Source organism: Pestalotiopsis fici (assembly GCF_000516985.1).
Source record: "Pestalotiopsis fici W106-1 unplaced genomic scaffold PFICI_Scf_7, whole genome shotgun sequence".
Lineage (NCBI taxonomy): Eukaryota > Fungi > Ascomycota > Sordariomycetes > Amphisphaeriales > Sporocadaceae > Pestalotiopsis > Pestalotiopsis fici.
The window spans coordinates 2,130,830-2,149,584 of NW_006917097.1; the positions used below are offsets into that span (position 1 = coordinate 2,130,830).

General features: G+C 50.5%; 4 protein-coding genes across 4 annotated transcripts; 2 read left to right on the forward strand and 2 right to left on the reverse strand.

Annotated features, from left to right (window-relative positions):
• Positions 1-4,655: 4,655 nt before the first annotated feature.
• On the forward strand, positions 4,656-7,593 carry PFICI_10288 (uncharacterized protein; the record flags this gene model as incomplete). The annotated part of the gene is made up of 9 exons (XM_007838869.1): positions 4,656-4,734; positions 4,797-4,868; positions 4,982-5,058; positions 5,120-5,498; positions 5,568-5,678; positions 5,730-6,083; positions 6,163-6,308; positions 6,427-7,309; positions 7,394-7,593. The coding sequence occupies 9 exons, from the start codon at positions 4,656-4,658 to the stop codon at positions 7,591-7,593; spliced, it is 2,301 nt and encodes a 766-aa protein (XP_007837060.1).
• A 2,098-nt stretch (positions 7,594-9,691) lies between these two features.
• Positions 9,692-10,576, forward strand: PFICI_10289 (uncharacterized protein; the record flags this gene model as incomplete). Its single annotated transcript, XM_007838870.1, has 1 exon — positions 9,692-10,576. The coding sequence occupies one exon, from the start codon at positions 9,692-9,694 to the stop codon at positions 10,574-10,576; it is 885 nt and encodes a 294-aa protein (XP_007837061.1).
• An 818-nt stretch (positions 10,577-11,394) lies between these two features.
• PFICI_10290 (uncharacterized protein) lies at positions 11,395-12,902 on the reverse strand (the record flags this gene model as incomplete). Its single annotated transcript, XM_007838871.1, has 4 exons — positions 11,395-12,127; positions 12,206-12,341; positions 12,427-12,625; positions 12,747-12,902. 4 exons carry the CDS (start codon positions 12,900-12,902, stop codon positions 11,395-11,397), a joined length of 1,224 nt encoding a protein of 407 aa, XP_007837062.1.
• A 2,626-nt stretch (positions 12,903-15,528) lies between these two features.
• On the reverse strand, positions 15,529-18,399 carry PFICI_10291 (uncharacterized protein; the record flags this gene model as incomplete). Its single annotated transcript, XM_007838872.1, has 3 exons — positions 15,529-18,016; positions 18,076-18,183; positions 18,236-18,399. The coding sequence occupies 3 exons, from the start codon at positions 18,397-18,399 to the stop codon at positions 15,529-15,531; spliced, it is 2,760 nt and encodes a 919-aa protein (XP_007837063.1).
• Positions 18,400-18,755: the final 356 nt, after the last annotated feature.

An 18,755-nucleotide genomic window follows, 5' to 3' on the forward strand; every position in this document is an offset into this window, starting at 1 on the left:
TTGTGTGGTGATGTGGAGAGAGAAGTTGGAGAAGTATAGCCCAGGTGAGGTGACGCGCGCGGAGAAACGAGGGATGGAGGAACCAAGGAAAAAAAAAAAAAAAGAACGAGCACTACTCCTCACAGAAAGATTGCGATGATTTGAAGAGAAGCACAATAATTCCAAAGAATACGCAGCGCGCGCCTCAAGACTATCGCAGCGCACCCAACTGACGTTGTCTGTACTTCAGACGCTGAGCGACAGGAGATTGTTGTTGTTGTAACGGCGCACCGTGGAATTGGGGATGATGAACTTTGGTGATAATCGTGAGGAGTAAGCTTCAGAACTCTGGGGAAATGGCGGCGGGAATCTTTGTGCGAGAATGATCCAAGCTCCACGCCTGACATTGGTTACGGCGCGCCGGCTTCTCTCGCCAACCCACTGCGAGTCCCCTTACCTAGGTACATTTAGCAGGCAAACCAGCCTGCCTACGTAATGAGAGGTCGCTCGCCCATGAACAAAATAAAAACCCGCTGAAGACAGAAGGCTTTTTGCAGCCACTCGCTCACCTGTGCAGGCATTAACTGGACCCGAGCGCTTGAGCTTCCCCGGAGGCCCCCACATTATCTTGTCTTCCCCGCGTCTGGGGAAAATGGGACTAGGCGAATGGGGTAGCCTGAGCCGGCCTCGTCACAAAGGGAATTCCGTCTTTCCTCTAGCACGTACTCTGCTCCATTCAATTTGATGGGGGTCTTTCCCCCCCTTCTCCTTCTTCTTCTCCCTTTCCCCGCCTTGCCGAGCAAAGCCAGAGATCCCGATGCTCTTTAGCCAGTATCAGTCCCATCATTATTAATCGTGGTGCCTGGATAAATGATACGTTCTGGAGATCCAACTGGACTGGTAAAGCCTGCTACTATTCGAAGCTCATTCTTGAAAAGGGACAACATTCGACTTATGTATTAGATAATGCGGTCTACGACGTACCTGGAATATTCATCTACCTGTATAGGTAGTCTCGCGAGTTTATTCAAGCTAATCAACGCCACATAGGCAATCATCCAATCTATATCATCCATGCCTAGGTTAGTTGGGTGCGTATTCACATTACTTGAAATACACACAAGTTCCCCGCTGTACTCTTTCTTTTAGTGTCATATACCACGCAAGGAAATCGCATGTACTACCTACCTACATTGTATTCAGCATCCAGCGACGCTTAGACATCAGACCAACCGCGCCGACGACGATGACCAAGTGTTCTAATAGGGTGAGGATCTGCAAAGACGGGACATTTTCTTAGACAATTGAACCTGGCTAAGCCATGGGAATGGCCAGATACCTGTAGCATCAACATCCATAGATGGTATCACGCGTTAAATTACTGCAGAAAAGCTTTCCCCCCCCTCGTTCTACTACACCCCGGACTGGCAAGTCGGCAGGAACCACCAAGCATCAATTATCAGTTACTACCTACATTAGCAGACCAACTATTTGTTATGTGGGCCTGTTCGGCTGGTTCCCGGGTCAAATCTTTTGGTTCAAGTATTTCGCGGGGATTTCGACCTCGACGTGAGCAGCACAAGGCGACACTGGTCAACTACATACATCACGCATCGGAGCTTCTGATACTTCATTACACAAAAAGATCCATGAATCCTTCCATGCCACACGAAGCGCGGCAGCCGAACAAAGTGGCCCCCAAAACAAGAGAAAACGCGGAGTCGTTTTCAGTGAGTCCCTGCGCTAAAGCCAACAATTTTCCGGGCGTTGGAGAATTGGAGACAACTGCGGAGAAGAGGCAACGATATGCCGGTAACTTAAGCATTCCTCGGCCTTTGGCCTAGTGTATGGCAGTATCGGTATTGGTCCCCGAGGGTGTATTTTCCTGGGGGAGCATCGTCGCTTTTCGGGGTCGTCATCCTCAGGGCCCAAATGAATAGGAACATTCATGCCTAGCTGCTACTACATACACCAAAATAGTCGCGGGACTGATCTCCAGCCAACCCCTCCCCCCATCTTGAATGCTGCATTGACCAGGGGTCACAAACTTCCCGCGGCACAATCGCCATCTGGAGGAGACAGACATGTGCTGTTGATCTTCCCCATTAGCAGTGGCTTGTACGAAGTACATACACAGGAATGAAAGTGCCCCCGCCGCCCATGAGGTCAAGGGGACCTAATCCACCCAGGAGCTGAATGTCCTGATGCAAGCCTCGCCTCTGCACGCGGCAAGATTCTGCGCCTCTTCCATCATCGCCTTTATTTTCCCTCTCCCAATGGATCACGCAAATCTGTAAAGCACTCCGTCATGCACACAGCCCAGTTTTCCTGTTCCGAAAGCCAGAAGCCTTACGCAGTGGTGTCAAATCGATACAAGAGGCTTGTCTCGATGCAGTAATCCCACCTCTATACTGGCTAGCTGACCGCACTCGAACAAGCTCAAGAAGGACGAGCAGACTCTAAACAGCTTCGCCAATGTGACCAGATCCAGCCAAAGCCAAACACAAGGAGGAGTTGGAGACGAAGGAGTGCCCCGCACTTGCTCATGGTACCTTACCTAGCCAAATAACCTTGCAAATGTGTTATGTTGCTGGCTGTGCCTTGGACACGATCCTATTCTGCTTATTGCCAGCGTTACAAAGTGCAGTAGCACTTTGGCCCAAGTCTTCCTCGGCAGAACATGATCCGTCCATAGAGGCCTTGCCAGATGTGTGGCGGCAGAGCCACGGTTGGTATAAAGAATGCCAAGAAGCCATCGCAGCAGCAGTGAGCCCAGCAAGCGATTTGGGCAGCATGTCACGAGGAAGAATGCGGGGGAATGACTGGTGCAATGTACTACCATCTCAAGACTAATGTAGAGAGAGGACTGGAGGGGGACCCAGACCCAGCTTCATGCCCGCTTCACTGCCTAAGTGATGTAGGCCGGGCTGTCAGGTCATCGCACCAAGAAAGACGGTAAAGCATCTGACAGCTTGCATGGCAAGACCAAGCGCATCGCCACGAAGCCAGTCCATGTTTTTTTTTTTTCTTCGCGTCAGCAGTCAGAGGCCTGCATTTCAAGATGGTGTTAAGCGAAGTCAAACGTGGTGACATGTCATGAGAATGACCCTGCGAGAGGCATCATTGGGCAACCACAACAACGGTCACAATATTCTCTCAGTCATTTCCCTATTGGAGCACTGTTTCTAGAGACGAAAAGCCTGGCCACTCACACCAGCCATGATGAAAGACTTTTTTTTTTTTTTTTTTTCCGCCCACCTCACATGCCCATGTACACCATGGAGGGTACACACAGCACCAAGAAAATAACAGAGGCGGCAAACCACCAGTATGTGTACCTCGGAAATAATCTCTAACATCTTTGCATTCTTCCATCAGGCTATCTAGAATGGCATAAATTCGCGGCTTTCCTGAAACCTCGCACGATTCGGCCGAGCCCGCCTCGTGTGGCTTTTATATTGTTTTCGTCTTTTAATTTCCATATTCTTTTCTTTTTGCTCTGCCTCTGTAGATCGCTACGCACACAAGACATTGTGGCGTCCAGTCCCATTCTTTCGGATGCCGTCTAGAGGGTAAGAAAACGCTATAGCGGTAGTGCACGATTCATCCACCACGATTGACTTTCTAGACCTTTTGAGTCTATTTGTTACACCCGAGCCGCAGTTTGGTGCCATGGACACCGCCGAGACAGCACCAGCTGTCACCCCAAGGACTGAGTCAACCCCCAGGAACCAATCCGAGGCCAACTCTCAGTACCCAGTTCCTAAGACACCTTGCAATTTTCATACAGTTGTAATACCATAATTTCCCACATTAGTCAATGATATCACTGAAAACCAATGTCCTTTCATTTCAAGCAGGGACAGGGTTCCTGGACTGCCACCTATAGAATACCAAACCAGCAAGCTGGATCGGGCCGACGTGAGGTGCTGGCTTGGGTATAGTCACCAATCACGGCACGGCGTCACAACCCCAGATTTCTATTCTCCAGCGGCAAAATTACTTCCGCGTACAAAGTTGTGGGCTTGCAGGTCCTGCGCTGCATAGAGTCTGCATGGTTTCTAACCGTAGCCTGAAATGTATAATCAAGCCTTGACTCTTTCCTCGCCCAGCAGCTTTACAAGCTGCTGACTCAAGCCTCTGACCACATTCGACCCGCACCCACACACACAAACATTATTTTGTCACATGCTTTGCCGGCGGTGAGTTCATGCCGCCAGAGATCGTCCTATGCGATCACGCTGTTCCAAATAGTAAACAGACCTAGTGACCCCCTACGCGTTGGTCTGGGGGTCTCATGCGCTGCGCCGGTCCCTGTGCTGTGGCTATAGTCACAGTCGGCCAAAATACCCACGACGAACTTGTTCTGGAACTAACATTTCTTGCCAAGACTAGAGTTCTTGCCTCTTTCCTCTTTGTCACAAAGTCCTATACGTCCGAAATGGGTCCTTGACTACCGGGGTTTGCCTTTGGGGGACGATATGCTTGAGTATCCTAGTCAAAGTTGGCATGCTGGGGGTGGTGGCGCCAAGATGCCTCCTGACTCTCTATAGGTTCCCCAAAGGCAAAGTCTAGCTTGTGGTTGAGCTGGACTTATAAGACCTTCATGTCCCACTAATGTCCAGGCCAACGGTGTTCGGTACAGTTTGCTTTCTCTAGCATTTTGTTCACGCAAGATGCGTTTCAATACACTCCTTGTGGCTCTTAGTAGCCTGATTCTCGGTATACATGCCTACTGGCTGGCCGATATTTCTCGTGAGCATACCTAAACAAGAAGGCCATATTGGCTAGTATCTTTTGCTAACCAAGAAATACAGATCAAGGTGTAGCACCTTTTGCCGGTTCAGGATACACAGTCTTCCGCAATGTAAAAGACTATGGTGCCAAAGGTATGTAACGTACCACTCTCTTCCTAGTCTACACCGTATGATGCACGTGAACTATGTGCTTGGGACGATGGTATGTGGCTACTCAATAGTATACTGACTGATACTGGCAATAGGTGATGGAGTCACGGATGATACTGCTGCTATCAATGCTGCCATTACAGCTGGAGGAAACCGTTGCGGACAGGGCTGTGTAAGTAACATTACCATCACTCACGATTTGAGGGAAGAGTATCTCTAACACATATCACAAGGCATCGACAACTGAGACGCCAGCCATAGTATACTTCCCAGCAGGAACATATCTGATTTCATCCTCCATCATTCCCTACTACTTCACCCAGCTCATTGGAGACCCAACCTCGCGGCCCGTGCTAAAGGCCACGAGTGGCTTCTCTGGCTTTGGTCTGATCGATGGCAACCCTTACTGGTCCTCGGACCTGAACTGGGTTTCCGTCAATGTCTTTTACCGCCAGGTGAGGAACTTTGTCCTTGACACGACCAATATTGCTCCCGGTACCGCTGCAACGGGTATGCACTGGCCAACCTCGCAAGCTACCAGCTTGCAAAACATTGTGTTCAACATGCCCACAACCTCGGGTGTCGTACATGTTGGTCTGTTCATTGAAAGTGGTAAGTCAATGATGTGCTTGATCTCCTAGACCTCCATAAGAGAGACTTTCTAACACAAATCTCCTCCAGGATCTGGTGGTTTCATGAGCGACTTGACTTTTAACGGAGGTGCAACTGGTGCATCCATGGGTAATCAGCAATACACAATGAGGAACCTGGTCTTTAACAACTGCGGTACTGGTACGTATTTGACTGAAACTTGCTAAAAGGCTGGATAATAACACAAAATAGCCATCATTCAACTGTGGGACTGGGGCTGGACATACATTAACCTGCAGATTAACAACTGCGGCAAGGGTATCGACATCTCTGCAGGAGGCTCGTCTGACCAAGATGTCGGTTCCATCACGGTCCTCGACAGCACTTTTGTCAACACGCCGGTTGGTATCATCACTGCCTACTCTTCTTCTTCACAGCCAGCCACCGCCGGCAGCATTGTGCTCGAGAATATTGTGCTACAAAACGTACCTGTTGCTGTACAAGGACCCAGCGGCACTTTGCTCTCGGGCGGCTCATCAACCATCAGCGCCTGGAGCTCCGGACACAGGTATACTCCCAATGGCCCGCAAAGTGCCGTAGGAGCTAGTAAGTTGCCAAAACTTCCCCCAATATCCTTTTTTCACACAAATACTTTATTGAAAGTGTCTTCTAACGCTGTATCCAGTCACGCCCAACTCGCGGCCGTCTGTTCTGCTTGGCAGCAACGGAAACTACTACCAACGATCAAAGCCTCAGTACGAGTCGCTTGCTGCATCTTCCTTCGTCAGTGTTCGTAGCGCTGGAGCGAAGGGTGATGCTTCCGCAGATGATGTAAGCAAATGTCTTCCCCTGTTTCCGTTTCTTGGAGAGAAAAAAAGAGAAAAAAAAAAGAAGTAAAACATGACTCTCTCGAGACTATAGTGAAACTGACATGTCTCACTTTCCTCAGACTGCCGCGATCCAATCAGCAATCAACAGCGCCGCGTCCGCTGGCAAGGTCGTCTTTATCGACTATGGTCTGTACCGCTTGACGTCGCCAATCTCAATCCCGCCCGGCTCCAAGATTGTTGGTGAGGGCTACCCAGTCCTCATGGCTACCGGATCGTACTGGTCGGACATTAACTCGCCCAAGCCCGTTCTCCAGGTGGGTTCGACCTCTGGGCAGTCGGGACAGGTTGAAATGTCCGACTTTGTCGTCGGCACGCAAGGGTCGGTACCTGGAGCGGTGCTGATTGAGTGGAACCTGGCGTCCCCGAGCGGCTCCCCCTCGGGCATGTGGGACGTCCACACGCGCATCGGCGGTTTCGCCGGGTCCAACTTGCAGGTTGCGCAGTGCCTCAAGAACCCCGGGTCGTCAACAGTGGTGCCGGGCTGCATCGCGGCCTACATGAGCATGCACGTGACGGCGTCGGCGTCGGGCCTGTACATGGAGAACACGTGGCTGTGGGTGGCGGACCACGACATTGAGGACGCCTCCAACACGCAGGTCACCATTTACGTCGGCCGCGGCCTGCTCATTGAGTCCAAGGCCGGCCCCGTCTGGCTCGTCGGCACCGCCGTCGAGCACCACGTCCTGTACAACTACCAGTTTGTTGGCGCGTCCAACGTTTTTGGCTCAGAGTTCCAGACCGAGACGCCCTACTTTATGCCCACCCCCAACGCCCTTGTCCCCTTTTCCGTAAACACGGCCCTGCACGATCCCGACTTTAGTGCCAGCTGTTCCGGCGTCTCGGGCAACTGCGCCGCGACCTGGGGGCTGAGAGTCGTCGACACGAGCAATCTTCTCGTCTACGGCGCCGGCCACTATTCCTTCTTTTCATCGTACAGCACTAGTAAGTTGCAACCCCGCCCGACTTGATAAACTTTCCCCGAGTCTTTTGGTTTGTGCTTGATATTGACATTGGTGTGCTACACAGCTTGTTCGACAATTGCGGCGGGCGAGACGTGCCAATCTCGTATCGTGTCTCTTGAAGGTAACATTAGCAACGTGAACATTTACAACCTCAACACGATTGGATCACTCAGCATGATCAATCGGGATGGCACGAGTCTGGCCAGCTGGTCAGATAACGTGAATACATTCGCGGCCAACATTGCCGTGTTCAAGAGTGGTTGAGCGAGCATTTGATCCGGGGGGTTTCGTATATAGGTTTATTTTCTCTTCTTCTCCGGGGACGATGACAAGATTGGGGCAATGTCTGGCGAGAATTTGCAGATCCGTATTTAGGTCGGCGGACGGGTAAACCACGTGGCGTGGATTGTAGCTATAAAAAGAAAACATGAGCATGGTATCAATAACACACAGTGCACACAATATCACGATATTTGGGCCTCTTGAAAAATTGAGACGAGATCCACAATAGAAATAAAATGAGTGCAGTGGCTTCTTTGTACGGCCGTTGGCATGTGAGGTGGAGGGCAAACGGAAGAATAATTAAAACTTTCTCGTGTCTGGGCCGCTGCGTTTGACGGATGTCTGGAGGACCCTCGTTCTGCGGACAATCAATCAAGATAGTAAGTTCTGAACGCTGTGATGAGAAAATCAAGTTGATGGGATGGGATGAATGATACGTTTGCCTTGCGAGATGATCAATTGTTCGGAGGGGTCTGTGTTGTGTTGTGTTGTGATCAAGCATTGTCAAGTGTCATGGGTAACACGGAAACGCGAATGACAAAAAGGTAAGGGCAAGCAGAGAGAAAAATTTCTTCCTCGCCACGATCCACCAGGGATCGTGAGCAATGAAAAAAAGAAAACAAAAAACGACCATCAGACTTCCACCACTACCCACCCCGGCGGCCTGTCAACAAGGACGAGAAACCACAGATCGGGGTTGAGATCATCACCACTCTCTATACAGTTCTCCATATTGGAAAACCGCCACCCTTGGGGGCAGGTCGAGAGCAAACGGCAGCCAGAGGCATGCCATAAGAGAGATATTCACTCTTGGGTAGCGAGGATATTGATCATCAACTGGCGTAGGTTCTGCAGCTTGATTAAGAAATCAAGAGCTAGGGACGACTACTATAGAAATGATTCTCTGCGGAAGGGGAGAAGAGTCAGTACAACTGATTTGTTGGCAAGAATTGAGGGCATCTCTTGTGTCAGAGACTGCCTCTAGTATGGGGGTTACTCACATGAAGTATTGTCGACATAATGAAAGAAAGAAAAGAAGAGAGCTCTGCTCTTTGGCAGCTCGATCAAACTTTTGTACCTGCTTTGGGTGGGTCCGAGTATTCTGCCATTCCCGCGCGGCCGGGCGGTGGGTGGATTTGCGCGGCGAGCTTTTATTGTGGATACGCAACTTGGGATGGCCACGACCCTTGCCAGTGGTCAAGGGCCCCCTGTAGGCCCTGTAAACTGCAACAAACGTTTGTGGTCTTACTACCTATTCAAAATCGCTTCCGGTGCAATCGTGCAATGCAATCGTGCAATGCAATCGCAGCATCTTGTTATCTATTCGAAAAGAAATGCAGGTTAAATAAAACATGATTCATCATGGAGGCAAAGTAATCCGTTATTCCTTATTCATTGGATGAAGACCTGCCAGTGCTCCATGGCCACTCTTGACTGTCCTGGCTCTGATATGAATGCCGGACAGACATCTTATTTGCATGTGAGCCGCCTTTGAGAGACTGATTACATTCAGCCATGATTATCATCCTACTGACTCTTCATCCAAGTTCAGTACGATAGTTCAAATGACTCAAAAGAACTACCCGCATACAATACCCAACTCATGCGTCGACCATGTGAGCACCACTATAATCACATGAAAGCAGCAGACCACCACTTCGTATTACTCTACCCACGCGAATTCGGCGGGCCAAGGGACTATAGTCTCGACACTAAAACCACCCCGCTCATTGTAAACAAAACATTGACATTGGTCCAGTTCAGACCTCTTTCACAATTAGTATTCTTATCACCCAATCTAGACTCTGACGTAACAAATCGGCTTGCCAAACCCGCCCAGCCCATCGAGACCGGACCGGGACTTATCGGAGCTACCCCGCGAGACTAAGACGACAGTCGATCTAGGAACTAGAATACCGTTACTTTGTATCTACTACTGCTACTACTACTCATTCCAGGGCTCATCCCCATAAGACATACATGTGTACCATTTCTGAAGCAAAGATCAATATCAAAACTGTAAGACAAGGTATACCAACAAGGTTTCAGCGCAGCGCTATAGACGCATTACACCACAACCATGTCCTCCTCCTCCTCCTCCAAGCTCCGCGATCGACTACACGAGGACGGCTTCGTAGTGATTCGGCAAATCCTGAGCGCCGATGAGCTGCGCACCCTGCGCGCCGCCGCGGCGCGCGCCACGGAGCTGGCGCGGACCGGGCAGTGGCCGCACATTCGGACCGTGGGCAAGCAGTTTCCCCCATGGCCCTCGACGCCGGGGCCCGAAGGCATCTGGGGGGTCCAGGGACTGCTAAACCCGGACCTGGCGGGGTCCGAGATCTTTGCGCAGAGCTATTTCGGCGACGCCGTCCTCGGCGTGGCCAAGGAGCTCATGGATGACTGCGGCGACGACGACCTGGTCATGGAGCTCTTCAACATGCTGGTGCGGCCCGAGCGCGACTTTGCCCTGCGCTGGCACCGCGACGACGTGCCCGCGACGGCCACGGCCGACGAGGAAATGGCCCGGCTGCGCGAGCCCGAGTGGCACACGCAGTGGAACCTCGCGCTCTACGACGACGACAGCCTCGTTGCCGTCCCCGGTTCTCACGCCCGGGCGCGCACCGACGCCGAGAGGGCCGCGGACCCGTTTGCCGCCGACATGCCCGGCCAGGCCATTGTCCACCTCGACGCGGGCGATGTCGTCTTTTACAACAATAATATTCTGCACCGCGGCGTATACGACTCGACCAAGGAGAGAATGAGTCTCCACGGGTCTGTCGGCCACGCCGGCGGCAGCCAGCTGCGCGCCAGGAATGTGCTGCAGCATGGAGTCGGAAAATGGGTCGACCGGTGCGACTTTAGCTCGCTGGGCGAGAAGGAGAGGGCGAGAGCCGAAGGCATGAGGGCCAGGCTAGTGAAGCTCGGCACTGAGAGCGGCGATGTTGGTTATTCTCACCAAGATTGAAAAATAACGCTTGGCCTGGAAAATTATATTTGTTCTTTTGCCGTTAAGGACTGAAGACTGTCGGAAGCAAGGAGTGCCATCTTAACTTTGTCGCATGACGTCCTATATTGTTGGACCACATCAAGTATATTCGTCACAAAGTCGGTGGACTGCGTCCATGTATAAAATCCGTATTGTCGAGGGAGCATATCTAAAACAAGGTCAAATTGTAAATCAAAGTCACTAGCAAAGCGAACAGATCCTTACTTCCCGATATGACAGGGAATTCCTCATGAATATTGTTTCTATTATCGGTCCCAAGTCGGTGCAGTCGATCGATTAGATCTTGATTTGAGCAAGTAAACCTTCACAGGGCAATTGTCTGTACTTTTCACGTAATGAATTCATAATAACTGGCATCGTGATCTTGTTGTTTCTGCCATGGTTAATACAGCCGCAAAAGCAAGGTCAAGCTGCTCTATTGAAAGTCAACTACAATTGGTATCGTGTGCAAATAGATATTGGTGCACTTTTCCCTAAGCAAAGTAAGACATGAATCCAATGTCCATCGCGCACATTTTCTTTGCGATTGCCCCGAAATCAAGATATCCCAAACAGACCCTGCGAACAACGCTTGGGTAGTCGTCCTCAGACGCCAGAAACGCCGGATTGCCAAAGAAGCCGCCTGTGGCCCTTTAAGGCGAGCATAAAAATTGGTTGTAAAATGAAAACCATCTTGGATTCCCATGGAAGAAAAAAGAAATAGAGAAAGCCCAGTTCGTACAATTTCTCGTGATCCGAAGTCCTTTCCCCAGATAACCAAAACCTTGTGTCCCTCATTATAATCCAGCGCCTCCATCTTTCATGTCTTGTGCCCTCGTCTGGCCCTTGACGTAGTCGCTGAGCCTCATCTCGTTGCTCTCGTCGGCAGTGTGACCAGTCATGAATCGTGATGACTCGCCCGGCACATATGGTGGCGGCGCCGATGATATCATACTCGAGTGCGCAAGGGCGTTGTGCTGGTGGTGCTGATGGTGGTGGTTTTGTTCCGCTGGTCCCCGGTAGCCGTCCGTGATCATGGCAGCCTCGGCGGCGCCTTCAATACTGTCGACGCTGGTCTGGTGGCGGTGATGATGATGATGGTCGATAAGCAGTCCTTCGCGCGCCGGGTCGATCGGTGTGCTGGTCGTTGTGATAGTCAGTGGCGATACTGGTATGGACGTGCGGACTGCTTGAGCATGCTGGATATGTTCTTGTTGGTGATGCTGCAACTGGGTTGGTGACTGTTGTTGCTGATGCTGGTGCTGCTGCTGCTGCTGCTGCTGCTGGGCAATCATAATGTCACGTCTTGGTGGTCGATTGCTGCCAAAGGACCGTGGCGACCCCAAACCCTCCTGCGATGGCGAGCTCGGGGCCGAAGACTGCCGAATTAGGGAGGTTCGGGTCCGAGATATCTTGGACTCGAGTCGGACCAATTCATTGGCCGTCGCGAGGCGCTCATCCATCTTGCGCCTAAAAGCAGCACCGGCAATGCGAAGAACACCCATGGTTACCGTGGCCATGTAAGAGAAACTAGGACAAGTCAGATTAGAGGAATGCTCCATAATGATGCCAGCAGCCGCACGTGCGCTTTGCAGTGTTTATACTCACATGAGCGCAATAGTGATGAAGAAGTACCCCTTCTCGAGGCCACAAAAGTGGTCAAGCTCTCCCTTTTCATCGCCTGAGCCGAAGCGGACGGTGTCATAGCCTTGGCTGGGGTTATCAGCGGCATCAGTGGACTTGTCTGTCGCATGTGTTAGCTTACTGATATGAATGCCTATGCCGCCAAGGACTCGTCAGGAGTCTCTCTTTTCGAATTGTCTTCTTACAGTCACTTCTCGTCAAGCCGCCGCAGTTGGCAGGTACACCGCTCCGCGATATGATACTCAAGAGGCCAATGGTCAAGCCGGTGAACAAGATGTCGCCAACCACAAAAGCAAAGGTGAATGAGTCTCTATTCTTCAGACTCCGGCGGCCGGTATGTTGCACTAGTAATACAATGGCCGTGTAGACCAGAGTCACGCAGGTCTGCATGGTGTCAGTGTGTGTTCATATGATTGACTGAGCCAAACCTTCATGGACATGGGACAAGGAATGAGAAGACTGGACGCGTGGCGCCCAGACAACACCAGCGAATAGTGGTACTGACCATGATCTCCAGCACAAGCATAACGTCCGACGGGCCTAACTTTTTTGTCTCAATGTATACCAGTAGAAAGCCATTTAGAATTGCTGATATCAAAGTTGCCAGGGCCTGAAGTGATCTGACAACCACCAGGTATGAGGATAGACCCCATTGCGCCATTGTTCCCTCTCGTCGAGGATGTGGTGGCACTTCCAAGCAGGAAGAAGAGGGCAAGCTACGAGAGCAAAGCTAGCGTATTCTCTTTTTTGTTTTACCTAAGCATGTGGCAAACAAGATAGACAGACGGCTATGGAGACGAGAGTCTAGGGATGTGTAAGGCGAGAAAGACGGAGACGGAGAAAGCAAGGAAGATATTCGGTATTCCTAGGGAGGGGTAACAAACGAGTGTAGATGAAACAAACAGACAGACAGATGGACAGCAGGAATAACAAGTCAGAGTTGTTGGTCGGACGGCAGATCGACGACTCGCTCTCTCTCTGTGTGTGTGTGTGTGTGTGCGCGCGCGCCAAGACCAAGGTTAGGGACGACCTAGCAAAGTAATGTTCCCTGTCGTGTGTCCGACTCGGAGTGGACGGACAGCAGCGAAGTGCAAGATTGATAAGTGGGTTTTGGAGCGGATGGATGGAAGAGAAGGAGGCAGTGCGGCTTTCAGCTTCCTTGGCTACAGCAGCGACACGCCCATGCAAGAGAGAAATGGTAATAATAATAAACGAGAACAGGTGATCTTGCCCGGCAGTCGACACAGCAGAGAGAGAAGCCAAAAAAAGAAAAGAAAAACCGAACAGGGCAGAAACAGACTTCTGCTCAGTGTATCAAAGTAGGAAGAAGATGGTGGAAATGTCTTGGCGCGGCTTGCCGGCAGTCGGATCGTGAATGGGGCCTTTTACTGAGTAGGTACCAACAGTTGTTCCTTTTTAGCGGACGAACCTTCTTGCGGATATTTTCTTTTTCTTCTCTTCGATTTTATTTCCCCCTCTCCAAACCCTTTTGATTCTCCAGGTCAGTCATTCACTTCAGTGACTAGTCCAATGATTCTTAACCAGTCCGAGATCCAGTGCCAGAAGTGGAGGATATCAGGTCCCACCTGCAACTCAAGTCAAAGGTCACAAGTGGGTGGCGCGACTGGCAGATGTTTTCTTCCTTGCGTCCTCATCCGATGGCTGACATCGTCTTGTCTAGGCCAAGAGTGCAGTGCAGATCGCAAAATTCGGGTTTCTTGTTTGCCCAAACAGTCTGTTCAGTCTAGTCTCGTTGGCTCAGGAGTGATCGGAAAATTCATCCCAACTAAAAAAAAAACCCCCAGCCGACGGCAGAAAAATAAGAGACCCACCCCAACTCGACCGAACGACTGGGGGTATTCGTTTCGTTTCTTGGGTTTCTTAGCTGTCAGCCGAGGGATGGGATAGGCTAGCCAGCACCCAAGAAGTCAGCAGTGAACGCTGAAATAGGTAATGTCATAGTAGTATTGAGGCAGGCTACTACTACGGCACAGCCCGCTATATGCGTATGCAGGCAGCGAGAGGCCTCTTCCTCGCCTAGGTAATAATAATTCGTGTACTATGGGTAGACATTGTTTTTTCTTATAGAAACTCTCTCTCTCGGGTATGCAACGGGTGTATGGTAGCCAATGAGAAGTGGTCAGCAGCACTCTTTTGTCTCCAGAACCCCAACAGGTCAAATGTTTCGTGGCGGACGCCCACAAGCCATTTGACCCTGCTTGTACTGTGTAAGGGGGGGATCCAAAGAAAAAGAGAACAGCGACACACCACTCAGGACTTGCATGCAAGCTCTCAGGGGACGCGTCATCGGCAAGGTCGGGGTCTTTTGATCCAGTGATTCAACAACGGCTGTGTGAGTGCAAGTGCCAGTAAAAAAAGTGTGTGTGTCTTCTCAGTTGGTCATGTCTTTCCCGTACATGGGAGAAGAGGGGACTCAGCCACCCCATTCCGACGAATGAACGCCATTGATCCACTGGCCCATATGCAACGGGCGCACGCTAGGCAGGCCGCGGCATCTTCCGTACCCAAAGGTCGCTAGGTCAGGAGAGAAAAAAACATCAGACCCAGTCAAGCCAGTCAGATCATGGAGGATTTTTCGAAAATCGTGTCCACAGTGAGCTCTTTTCCACTTTGGTATCTTTTTGTCTCGACGTCATGTTGACAAGGCCATCCATCAGTCTGTAGTGTTCCGTACAGATGGCAACTCACTTTTCTTCCTTGTTTTTAAGGTTAGTTTCATACCAATAAGTGCATACGTACTGTGCTTGTGCTGTGCTGTGCGGGTAAAACACGTTGCCAAGCTTTTATACTCTCTCCACCCAAGACAGTCAATTTACAACTGATTACCTGTATCAGCTCAAGCACATAATGATACAACATGGGCAGGGTTGGAAATATCGCATCATCCGATTAGCCAGTTGGCACATGTAACTTTCAACTTGCCCGCCACAGTCTCTTATAAACATCTGTTCATGTCTCACTACAAAACACTCCAACAAACATTCATGTGACTTCTCTACTACGGTATTGGAACCTTGCTATTACTGGTCAAATTACTCAAAGCAGCCTGGGTGGTAATGAGAGCTTGACACCCTTCCATCTACACGATTCTTCATCCTGTGGCTCTAGCACAGCCTTGCAACTTTGTCCTGGCCACGGGAAATTCAAACTATTTTCATGACGCTCTCATGGAATACCCCCTTGGGGGGGTTACATCTGGAATACTACCCCAATCTGACCGTAGCTAATGACTGTTTCCGTTCCCGTTTTCTCAATTGTTACACATCTCAAGTTTTTACCAAAGCCTGGACAGCAGTCACAATGATATCATCGCGGGTGACCTGGCGCTCGTTGTTGTCCAAGAAGAACTTGACCCCCACTGCAGGTGTTTCCGCGGCGCCTGGGCCGCTACCAGCAACGAAACCAATCTCGGCCGAAGGCGTCTCTTCGCAATGACCCCAGGCAGGACTCTCTGTGTCGTCCATAGCAACGAGTTGGAAGCCCGTGATTCCTTCGTTTTCGTTGAGCCAGACCCTCATCGACTTGAGTTTCTGGCCCCCAACCGGCCAGATTTCGTGGACATGATGCGGCCTCGTTTCCAACTCGGTGTCTTGCCTACTGCCAAGAGCACACCAACACCAATGGTGCCCCTTGGTACCAGTGGTATCGGAAGGCTGTGAAAACCTCTCAGCCCCAATTGTTCTCGGCCATGGTTCTGTTGCGACGTTGTCTTGCACCAAGGTGATTGCGGCCAGGGGTAGTTGTCGTGTCCGGGTCGAATGGCACAATGTGACCCTCACCTCATCTACAGGCTGCTGGCAATCTAGCCAGGATACCACCGTCTTGGATGAAGGGTATTTCTTGTGGCGGCGCTGCCACTGATCGTAGACTTCACGCTGGCCCCATATTGGGCCCGCCTCAATAATGCCATTTGGAGGTTGCTCGGGTGTCCAGAAGAAGTTGTTCGTGTCCCGGTGTGGTCGCTGATGGGATTGTACATGCACGTCATGGCAAACCAATACACCGACAGCACTCAGGTTTGCTTGTGGTAGCAACCGATTGGACCAGTACCCAACAATGCCAGCCAGGGTGCGGTTATTGCCATCACCTTGTTCATGACTTCTAAAAGCTCTTTCATCATCGGACGGTTGCCCAACAATGAGCTGCCTACCGCGATTGGTAACGAGCCGACAACCTGTAGGAATGTGTGAAACAGACCAATAGACATGAATCACCCGCTCTCCACCGTGGCCGTCAATGTCAATGTACTGCATTGCATATCCCCTCGGGCCAATAGCTCTTGGGGCACGATTGCCATAGTGAACCTCGAATCGTCCAAAATGAACATCGGCGCCAATCGATGTTATATCACATAATTCGCTTTCGCAGTCGCCAAAGACGAGCGCTTCCAGTGGAAGGTTCTCGTCATTCATTTTTGAAGCCGACCAATAACCGCGCCACAAGCCCTTGAATCCAAGTGTCGGTGATGGCAGATCCCCACTCCAGAGATGCTTTGCTGCATTGTCTTCAAGTCTGGCATGGTGTTCAACGACTCGATATTCGGACCTGAAGGGCATCTTTGCTTTTGGTTGTTCTAGCAGGGCCAATTTGGCAATCAAACCGTCCTCGGACATGTGAGCAGCGAAACCCACAAGGAAATGGTTGGGCGATACAAGCAACAGGCGTTGATTGCTGTTGGCTGTTTTGCGAAGCTTGATACTGTCTCGTTTGGCAAAAAGAATTTCGAGTCCGCAAGTAAAGTAGCGAACGGCATCCTTCCTGTGTTCTCTCTCCGCGTCCACTGAATAGACAATGAAACCGGTAATCCAGTCGCCCTCGGGGATGCAGATATCATCTCGAAGGGGGGATGGCCCCTCCGATTCGGGTTCTATAGTATCCAACTTGGCCAATTCTCCTTTTTGGGTCCAATGTATTGAAAGCGCCGGTGTGCTGTGTTCCATATCTGCATACCAAGATATGATGAAGGTCTGCCTCTTTGTGATAATCATTGGATCAGGATAAACAAGCTGTTTCAGGGGTGTCGATTGTACCTCCTGCATAACTTCTGTAATAGTACCATTTTTGAGCCCCAAGTCTCTTTCATTGTAGAAATCAGCGATTTGTTGACAGATGCCCCAAATCCGCCGCCGATTGACTAGGCCATGAATTTTGGCCTTGCTCTCTGTATCGCTAGACAGATATAGGTCTCTGTATATCTTTGTCCAGTCAAGATCATCCGGAAACTGGAATTTCCCCTTCCACATCTCCAAGGGAATGTCATAGAGCCACGGCATATCCTGATAGAGGCGAGAACTCCAGTATCTATTAGACAATTCCAATTGCGCCGCTTGTCGCGAAGACGCCCTGAACTGATTGATGGAATGCCAATCCAGATGTTGAAAAATGAACAACATGACTTCTGGCGGCACCCTTTTGAAAGGGTCGTGGCTTGAAGTCTGCCGAGATGGCAGGCCGGGTCTAGCCAAGCCCGACTTATCTGCTGCCGGAAACTCCGAATAATACTGGCGCAGGCGAGGTACAATCTCTGGATCGATGACGAACTCTTCCATCCCCTCCATAGTGACCCAATACTGGTCCTGGCCTTCGGTTACTGCACCATAGTCGATTGGTAGAATAGGCTCCGGCCCGAGACATTTCAGTATCTCGTAGAGGATTTCTTTATCGAGATCCTTTGGCTGAAGCACTTTTTTGAATAACTCAAGGCACGATGTATGGATAGGAACGGCATAGGGATTCTCTCCATCTCGTTCATACCTGTTTTTTTGGCCAATGTAAGCAATATTTTGTAGTGTGTCGAGATTCATTGTACTGACACCTGCCAACACGTAGGACCATCGGGGAAATTCGGGTCCGGATCTTCTCCAGAGACGAAGTCAAAGTAACCGCAATCTTGTACATTCGCCTGGCCGGATATGAAGACTCTGGGCGAATTATTAGCGCAATCACTGGTGACTGTCGTGGTGCCAGTCGTACTTTGAAGCTGCCCGAGCATCGGGGTTCTCGCTGATTACCACGGTATTTCCCACCCAAGCAGTGTCTTCTGTATTGGTGATGGCCTGATCATATCCTTCATCTTGGACAACCTCTCTGTACATGGCACTGCCACAGACGACACAGTAGACGTCGAATCCTCCCATAGCGAAACTAATTCCGTTGCGTAGTGCCTCGTCAGGATGAGGTTTAAAATCCTCTGAGCGAGGGGCGTGCCAGAACGAGATGCGTGAAAAAAGCAAAAATTTGTTGTGTTCGGCGTAACGTTGAAATTATACTTGTTGCACACCAAGTCAAGTCCATGGGTCCTTTAAACAGTGGTGGGGTTTCTATTGGTAGCCGCTGTAGCCTAACTGCCTGACATCATGCTTTACTCATCACTGTCTCGCGTGCACGTGCAAACACGAGGCGTTACAGAATTCAAGAGCAAAACAATCATATATCAAAGAGTTTAGGGGTCTAATTCTGATGGAACGGTCTTGATTGAATGCAAATCCGTCTC